Genomic DNA, 8,735 nt, shown 5'->3' on the forward strand with positions numbered 1-8,735 from the left:
TGTGTTGTGTGAGCTCCCAAGAAAAACCCGCTTTTCAAATATTGAAAATAAAAATGGAGCGTGTGAGTGTGGGGTGAGTACTTCATTCCGACCGTGGTGTGATGATGAAAAGATGCAAATTACTGAAATGTTCATCTTGATTTTATCATTGAAACATTTGGTGTTCAAAAACCATGGATTAATGTGTGATTTGTGCTTTGGATCAATAACAATTTTGTGAAATATCATCAGCGGAACAGCAATTCAAAATCCAGTTAACGGAGATAGCATTCAACAGCCACCACAAACGTTTACATTCTCCAACAAGTTGGCAAAATATAAGGTCATTGAAAAGGTGGGAGAAGGAACCTATGGAGTAGTATTTAAAGCCATTGATATCACCACAGGAAAGATGGTAGCCATCAAAAGAATTAGGCTTGAAAGAGAAGAGGAAGGAGTTCCGTCCACAACATTGCGAGAAATTGCGCTGTTGAAACAACTTTCTCATCCTAATGTTGTCAAGTAAGTAGTTCAAGAACAGGAACGCATGATTAACCCGTATGCTGTTGTAATATTCAGATTGTATGAGGTGGTTCATGATTCGAATCAATTAAATTTGATTTTCGAGTTTGTGGATAGCGACCTTAAAGCTGTGATTGATAAGCAACGAGAGAAAAAGCAATATTTTCCTCCCATTACTGTTAAACAGTACATGTTTCAAATGATTCATTCTTTGGCTTATTGTCATTCAAATAGAGTACTTCATAGAGGTATGTAATGGTGAGCAATGCTTTAATAATCCTCTCTAGATATCAAGCCACAAAATATTCTAATCGACAGTGAAGGAAATGTCAAATTAGCAGACTTTGGATTAGCACGCGAATTTAACATTCCAGTTCGAACACTAACAAAAGAGGTGATTACTCTGTGGTATAGATGCCCTGAATTGCTGCTTGGAGCAAACAAATATTCTACTGCAGTAGATCTGTGGTCAAGTAAGTAATATTTTGACCATTCTCTTTCAAACTGACCCTGAAACTCTCATTCAGTTGGATGTATCTTTGCAGAACTTGTTTCGTTGACTCCTCTATTTCCAAGTGATTCTGAAATTGATCATTTATTTAAAGTGTTTCAACTTTTAGGAACGCCAAATGAGGATAGTGGCATTGTTAATCTTCCTAACTATAGAAACACTTTTCCCAAGTGGAAAGGCAATTTACTTGCCTCAAAATTTCTTCGAACACCTTTCGAAAAAGATGCTCTTGGTTTGGACTTGCTGGCTCGGATGCTTACTATCAACCCAGCTCATAGAATTAGTGCTCATGACGCATTAAAGCATCCATATTTTGACGAGTTACTGAATTGCTAAGTCGTCAATGAGTGCAGAGGGTGCCACTTTTGCTGAGCAAACAGCGATTGTATACTCTTCCACTCATTTAAGAGTCTTGTAAAAACTGCCACTTGAAAATTTAGAATTTCATCAATATTCTATTATCTAATTTTAAACTCTTGACGCGATCGATGTACTCAAATACGTCTTTTGAATAATCCAAAGACCATAAATCCTTAATTTGAACATCCATATGATCCATGTGATTCTTTTCATTTTCAGTGACAGATTCATACCCGCTGATAGAATTTGGATCGTGCGAACTTGGACACCAAACTTGACACATTCCCAAACATTGCAACAATAATCGTCCAAGTTTGTAAAGAATATCTTTGAACAAGCTTCTTCTCTGAGAAACTGCTTTCATTCTCAGCACGTTAATCAATTCGTCAAAGGCAGGGCTTGTCTTAAATTCAAATAGTAATTCGTTCATCTTACGAAGAGTTGATTTTAAGGGATGTTTCAATAGATTAAGCAAAAACAAATCTTCCTTAGGAATGGTTGAGTTGTTATCAACCACTTCAGAAATGGTGGATGAGGTGTCTTCGTCTCCATTTTCCGAATATTCGCTATCTGAGTAGTCATCATCATTTTCGTTGTGAGAAGTCCCTTTGATATATCTCATTATTGATGTTCTAATATGATTCTTGTCTCGATTAGAGATAATGTCAGAATTAATTTTGAGAAAGGATGTTTCTGAGAAGTACTTGTCACAAATTTCCAATACTGCTTCAGAAATTTGCTTTTTCCTTTCTTCCCCTTCCTTGTCGTTCTGTAGTATGAGAGCTTTTAGTTGATACATGTCAAACCAAAAGAATACCAAGTTATCATATTCTGCCATGTTCACTTCTCTGTCATTTTCATTGGATTGGGTTGGATTATCTCTTTCTGCACAATAAGTCGTGAAATATCTCAAGCATGTGACGTCTTGTAACATGTCTGCTAGATTGGAAGGAGAGACTGTATCTTCTGAAATTCCAAATATTATACTCAATAGAATGGAACTCATTCTTGGACCACTACATTGTTCTGCAATGGACAAGAGCACAAAAATAACAATGGAGGTACTATCAGAAGATTGACATTGTATGAATTCCTGGAAAAAAGATTAATATTGATATTCGTTCACCAACTTACCCAACACAATCTAGATGCTATCCAAACAATCCAATTAATTGTCAATACAGCGATATAATAAAGAGCTGTTCTCGATTGAGAATGTAAAAATTGAATATACTCATCAATATCTCTTTGTGTTAATGTTGAATACTTGATGTTATTTCCAAACATCAAGAATGAAAATGAATTATACGTTTGAGAGCTCTGAATAGGCTGAATAGTTGCTGTTTTTTGTAAATTATTTTGAACAGCTATGGCTTGCAGAGAGGTAGAGGAATTTTGTTTTTTACCGAGGGCATTCAGTGAAACATTGCTTGAAAAATTTCTCTTGACTGCGAGAAGAGGTTTGTTTTCATCTACAATTTCTTGATTTTCATAATCTTGATTTTCATTGAATGATGTTGATTCGAAATTTCCCACTGACCCAGATGGTAAGCTCTTTTTGCTGGAGGGACTTGTTGAATTCATCTTGGATCGAATAGGATTTCGTATCGGAAGAGATGGAGAAGAGTCTGTCGCATTTTCTAAGGATATGGTTGATATTGAGGGCTTAATGGAAGTGTTGTTCACAGATATGCTTAGTTGATGGTTTTGCAACATTTTTGAATTCTTCCTAATTTTCACTATAATCACAACAAAGAGCAAAATATTACTAATGTAGTACATGTGGATAATTTTGATTTGTGTCGCACATGTTGAGTATTAATAACACTTACATTATTAAGATCAAGGTGTTTGGAATATAAAAAAAGCCAATTTCAAAGAAAATAGCCCAATATGATTCGACAGGATCAGAGCTTGAGTTCCTTAAAAGAGAAAATGGATTGTTGATCAACGGTATGCTATCGTATCCTAAATAATTTTTCTCAAATGTCCTAGGAAAACTTGTTGATGAGGTGTTGATTAAGTGTGACGGAGTATTTGCGAAATCACACCAGAGTTTTGAAGATTTTCCATAGAGCTCAGCGTATCTATCAGTTCCAGGCACAGGTATGGGAAATATAAAAACGAAAAACGGAATTGAAATCAAAGCACAAACAACCAAAATTCCAATTAATAATCGATGATAGAGTGATTTTAGCTTTTTGTACTGGTTGCTCACAATAACGGTATAAAAAAGGAAAAATGTCAAACATAACGAAAACGTGTTTAAGCATAACGATGAACTATTCGCAATGAATGCTTGAATTTGACAAAGAGGATAAATATATGTGACATTTCCCACTGTAATTGCAATTGACAAAATAATCATTCATATTTCCATACAAATACATACACAACGTTATAATAATTGATTCCACTTCTATGCAAAGACAATAGATAAATCCAAAAATGTTGATCACACTGTACAATGGTATTTCATGAATTAATTTCCGATCCATGGTCATACAATAATTGCTTGCACCCAGAACTACTCACCCTAAAATATTCAAACGAGGTGATTTGGTTTCTTTCCGATACAGAACCACGCCAAGAAACACAAACACAGAACTAATGATACTTAGAAAGCAAATTACAATGCTCACAATTTGCAAATTGTAGTCTTTGCTAATATTTATCTTGCAAAGATCCGACAGGTATTTGGGGTGGAATGACGGATTCCCGTTAACCAAACTACCCTCTCTTGGTAGAGCAGGTGAAGACATTTTTATAAGAGCTGAAAGAGGTCTCATTGTGCAAATATGGCTCGAAGGTGGCGATACTCATGAGATTTGACACGAAACACTGACAGCATTTAGAATTAAATATTTATGAGAGAATTTATTGGATGTCCTTCATGATCTTTTGTTCGAGCATGAGTCTGTTCATTGCTCCGTCAGACTTAGCCTTCATTCTCAATTCACCGCACAATGAAACTGAAGTGTTTGATCCAGTGTAGACTCCATTTTCGTCAACCAATCCAATTGTGATTTGGACAGAAGCGTGATCCTTGGCAGTAATCAAGCTCTTTGTGGCAGTACTAAATGATTCGAACGTAGTATTTTCATAATATTACATAGTTTCAAATCTGTGTTAATCGTTGCTAAAAGTTCGGAAATTTATACGTACCACTTTCTTGGGTGATAATAATCGACTTGTTGTCCTTGGTCGTTTTGCATGGTGGAGGATAAATTTTGGCGTATTTTTTTCAAACGAATTTTTTAAAAAACTTTAGTCAACCGAGTACTTGATTTTACAATGATGGTCAAAATGTCCTGTAACAACAGAATGTTGGATAAGGACGGAGAATGGAGTTGACACACATTTCGTATTTGTGAAAATGTTGTAAGAAACATCATTAGCTTGCAATGATGAACAAAAGAATTAGTATCGACCTACGTCGGATTAAAACCCAAAACCAAAAAAATGTTTGCTTTGAGTTGTCGCCGCTTTATTTCACACAACTCCCGGCCTTTTTCTCGGGACCCAACAACGATTTCATTTTCATTAAAACATGCGATAAATTACAAGATATCCACACAAATTACTTCCGATAATTTATTCCATAATTTTGGAAGCACAACAAGATATTTTCACTCCAACATTTCGAACATGATGGCATCAACAAATCCTTATGAAATTCTTGGATGTGAATTTGGAGCAAGTGAAGACGTGGTCAGAAAGGCATATATCAAACTCAGCAAAAAGTATCATCCAGATTTAAACAAAACAGAAGAGGCCAAAGACAAAATGGCTGAAATTAACGCAGCCTATGCTCAAATTAAAAAAGGAAGCGTACAAGATCCAAATACTGGACCATTCCAAGGAACAGGATCTTCGGATCCAAAAGGATTTTGGGGCAAAGATCCTTTCGGAAGTGGAGCACACTACAACCCATTTGACGTTTTCCCATTCAACGATGATGACTTTTTAACTCGATTAGAAAAATATAAAAGAGGAGAGAGAACGTGGTTTACTGACTCAGAGCATACAACATTTATTGGATTAATGAATAAGCATAGAAAAGAGCAGAGATTAGAAAAAGAGAAAAGATACCGAGAAAATGAAATCAATAACCATTTTAAGGACCAACCTGAATTTGTTAAGAAAATACTTTTAAATTCACCTTTTATATTCGCTCATGCTTATGATATCAAGATGAATGGAATGACACCAGTGAAAGCAATAGCTTTGGGATTCAAGCTGTTGACCTATGTTGCTTATGCAGCTGCAATCTATCTGGTATTTAAAGGCCTCTCCTCATTCATTAAAAGTGGAGCACAATCGAAAGCAGCTCGAATGAAAGAAATTGAAGATGCCCGAGTCAGAGGAGTTCAAAATAACAGATACCGAGTAATGACCTCAGAGGGTATTACAAGAGTTGGAAATGACGGCAAAAAAGGAGTTGGCGAAGAGTACATTCCTCCCAGAACTCAACAGTCCTACATGAGAACCATAAGAAAGAAAATGGAAGAAAAAGATTTTGATAACAGAAAAGAGACAGAGAGTCTTCCGACAAAAGTACAGGAACAAGCCAATACGATGTCTATGACTGATGTGAATACTAAAAAGTAATGCAGCCATTCTGTCATGCATCATCCTAAGGACAAAATAACACATAGTTCAAATCGTCGTTTTTTTGAATTTAGAAGTCAAGGGCCATTTTATGGGATGGTGCTATTCATGGTATGTTTCGTTCTACACAGTAGGTATGATGTTAAAGTTACGTCTTCATTGTTCGATCAGACCGAAGATATTATTGGTAAAATGCTCGACAGCGTTTCAACATTTTCATGCTCTGTCATAAACTTGGGAGCCCTCGTTCTAAAATGGTCTTTGAATTTTTTTGTCTGATTTCACGTGCTCTGAAATGTGCAAAACGATTTGGGTTGAATTTTGATGAAAGACTGGTATCATACAGTGCACATTTGGAGCAAGACAAATGCAGTGCAACACACCAAGAGCATCAAAAGAAATGCACCACCAACCACAACAACAAACGACAGCATCTGTCCATGCCAACAGCAACAGTACCTCTACAGCACCTCTTCCTCTGCAAGGATCATCCTCTCTCACTGACGCTAACAATTCCTCCAACAAGTTTGCAATTGTTGATCTTACAGATGAGGTCAAGCTCAAGACTCAATTCAAAGGCGACAAGTTGTTGAAAGTGAATAAGCAGTTTAGGAGTAATAGTGAATTTCAATCCAACTATTTCTTTTTCAAAACCAAGAAGCGTAAGGGAGCAAGTACAGCCTCATCAGAGCCAACTCCCAATAGCGATGATGAAATAGAGAGCGAATTGAATCATGCTCAACACTTTTACAATGAAAAGTCCATCTCTCAAAATCCTGAAAGCAATCTCAAGAGAAGGAATACCATATGTATGGTTCAAACATCAATTTCCACGTCTGCAGTTGGTGGCCAACAACATCAACAACAACATCAGCAACAACAGCACAACATCGACATGATGATGAATCCGACCAAAGCAAACACCTCTCTTCAAGGAGACCATTCGGTAAGCCCCAAACGTCAAGGACCTCAGCACTTGGCTCGAGCTCAGAGCTTCTCGTTCCCTCAAGAATACTATTCAGGACCACGCAACAAATCATCACATCAACACCATCAATCCATGCCAATTCTTAACAATCAAGCCTTTAACGTTCAACTGAACGGTAATGGTAATACCATTCAGAGTGGTCACAATAACAGCAATTACTACAACCATGACAATATCTACACCCCAACCAAGATTATTAGACTCAAGAAAGATGTTCCTCAAACGCCAATAATGAACACGGAGAACGATATGAATTCGCATCAATTATTTCATTTAACTAGGAATGACCAACTTGGTTCTTCTAGACCACTGAGGTTTGTTGTTGTGGTGATCAGGGAGGGTGAGCCAAAGCGTAGGCAACCAGCCTATACCCAACCATTCTTGGCGACGTTGACGAACTCAAGTGTCATCACGAAAATAAACATCTCCAACCAAAAAAAATGCCTACAGCAAACAAAACGTTCTGGCAGAAGCTGAGTGATCAACACAACCACATCAGCAAGTTTCTTCACTTCAACAAAACAACACGCAAACCAGAGTAGGAAACAGAGAAAACAATTCATCGAACTGAACAAACCATCAGTGGAATTCCTAGTCGTCTATTGTTGTACATTCTGCTTTTCCGATGGCCTTCACAATTTCTTGATCGTTCCCAAACTTCGACAACAGCAAATCATACAACATAAGCACATCCACAACGGCATTATGTGCTATTCCGGGAAGAGAGTCACATACTTTTTCTCTAAAGTGGTTTTCTAATCCCTTTTTTCCAAGCAAGTTTTTTTGCATAGTAGAACAATAGTAAATTGTTGATCGGAGTTTAAGTGGTGCAATTGCAGCACTAAAGAAAGCCTTGTCCAAACCAGTTGAATGAACCAACAACATCACATCAGCAGTGTCATTCCTAGTCAAATAATTACAAATTTTAGGAATCATGTTTTGCAATGTTTCACTTTCATCCAAAATCTGAAATTTAGTTTCGTGCATTTGTAATGCAATAGAACTCCACACACCACTAGGGGATACAAATATGGAATGTAATTCATTACTAAATAATGATAACATTGCAAATTGAATTATGGAGTTGCATTTTGGAGAAAATCCTGTTGTTTCTAAATCTAGCACAAAGAAGTTCAATGGTCGTCTTGTCTCTTGATTGATACAGTGAGGCGTGGGAATTGATTTAAGAGGTGCAAAATTATATTGAATAGTCAACCTGTTTTTGAATTTTGAAATCAGGTAAGGTGGTTTGTGTTGTACAATAATATTCTAATTGTTTTTGCAACTTTGTTTCCTAAAAGCAACATCTTTTTCTAATTGAGCAGAAAATTGCAAACATTCTAATTGAGCAACTGTTGCTTCTGCTTCTTCGTCTGAAAATTGATGTTTAGCTTTCAAATGATTTGTAAAAGACCCTTTGATAATATATGGTTTTTGTTTTTTACATCCAGAAACAGGGCAGCATAAATATATACATTTAGGAGCACACACTTCAGCCCTCAACGTAGTTTTTCTTGAGTAAGTGGCTACGTTTTGATTAATAATTTGTAATTCTTTGCAAGTTTTTTTCTTGACATTTCTATCAAGTACAATTCGACCAGGAAGAGTTGGTAAAATCTTGATAACCAATTTCATACCAAAATAATGATCAGTTAATGGAATATCTGGGAGTGAGAACCCACGAACATCGTCAGTGGAATGTAATATTAAAAATATATAGAATGAAAATAGTGCGCTTTGGCAAAATTGTTTGGTTGTTGGCTT

General features: G+C 36.4%; 6 protein-coding genes across 6 annotated transcripts; 3 read left to right on the plus strand and 3 right to left on the minus strand.

Annotated features, from left to right (window-relative positions):
- Positions 1 to 53: 53 nt before the first annotated feature.
- Positions 54 to 1,348, plus strand: C9374_006232 (uncharacterized protein; the record flags this gene model as incomplete). The annotated part of the gene is made up of 5 exons (XM_044696070.1): positions 54 to 73; positions 232 to 501; positions 559 to 749; positions 840 to 974; positions 1,029 to 1,348. 5 exons carry the CDS (start codon positions 54 to 56, stop codon positions 1,346 to 1,348), a joined length of 936 nt encoding a protein of 311 aa, XP_044547527.1.
- Positions 1,349 to 1,448: 100 nt separating this feature from the next.
- C9374_006233 (uncharacterized protein) lies at positions 1,449 to 4,134 on the minus strand (the record flags this gene model as incomplete). Its single annotated transcript, XM_044696071.1, has 5 exons — positions 1,449 to 2,465; positions 2,507 to 3,140; positions 3,205 to 3,712; positions 3,765 to 3,832; positions 3,908 to 4,134. The coding sequence occupies 5 exons, from the start codon at positions 4,132 to 4,134 to the stop codon at positions 1,449 to 1,451; spliced, it is 2,454 nt and encodes an 817-aa protein (XP_044547528.1).
- A 115-nt stretch (positions 4,135 to 4,249) lies between these two features.
- On the minus strand, positions 4,250 to 4,587 carry C9374_006234 (uncharacterized protein; the record flags this gene model as incomplete). The annotated part of the gene is made up of 2 exons (XM_044696072.1): positions 4,250 to 4,448; positions 4,538 to 4,587. 2 exons carry the CDS (start codon positions 4,585 to 4,587, stop codon positions 4,250 to 4,252), a joined length of 249 nt encoding a protein of 82 aa, XP_044547529.1.
- Positions 4,588 to 5,020: 433 nt separating this feature from the next.
- C9374_006235 (uncharacterized protein) lies at positions 5,021 to 5,983 on the plus strand (the record flags this gene model as incomplete). The annotated part of the gene is made up of 1 exon (XM_044696073.1): positions 5,021 to 5,983. The coding sequence occupies one exon, from the start codon at positions 5,021 to 5,023 to the stop codon at positions 5,981 to 5,983; it is 963 nt and encodes a 320-aa protein (XP_044547530.1).
- A 400-nt stretch (positions 5,984 to 6,383) lies between these two features.
- Positions 6,384 to 7,657, plus strand: C9374_006236 (uncharacterized protein; the record flags this gene model as incomplete). The annotated part of the gene is made up of 2 exons (XM_044696074.1): positions 6,384 to 7,285; positions 7,555 to 7,657. The coding sequence occupies 2 exons, from the start codon at positions 6,384 to 6,386 to the stop codon at positions 7,655 to 7,657; spliced, it is 1,005 nt and encodes a 334-aa protein (XP_044547531.1).
- A 583-nt stretch (positions 7,658 to 8,240) lies between these two features.
- C9374_006237 (uncharacterized protein) lies at positions 8,241 to 8,606 on the minus strand (the record flags this gene model as incomplete). The annotated part of the gene is made up of 1 exon (XM_044696075.1): positions 8,241 to 8,606. The coding sequence occupies one exon, from the start codon at positions 8,604 to 8,606 to the stop codon at positions 8,241 to 8,243; it is 366 nt and encodes a 121-aa protein (XP_044547532.1).
- Between the last annotated feature and the right edge of the window lie 129 nt (positions 8,607 to 8,735).

The sequence above is a fragment of the Naegleria lovaniensis genome, assembly GCF_003324165.1.
Source record: "Naegleria lovaniensis strain ATCC 30569 chromosome Unknown tig026, whole genome shotgun sequence".
Taxonomy (NCBI): Eukaryota; Heterolobosea; class Eutetramitea; order Acrasida; family Naegleriidae; genus Naegleria; species Naegleria lovaniensis.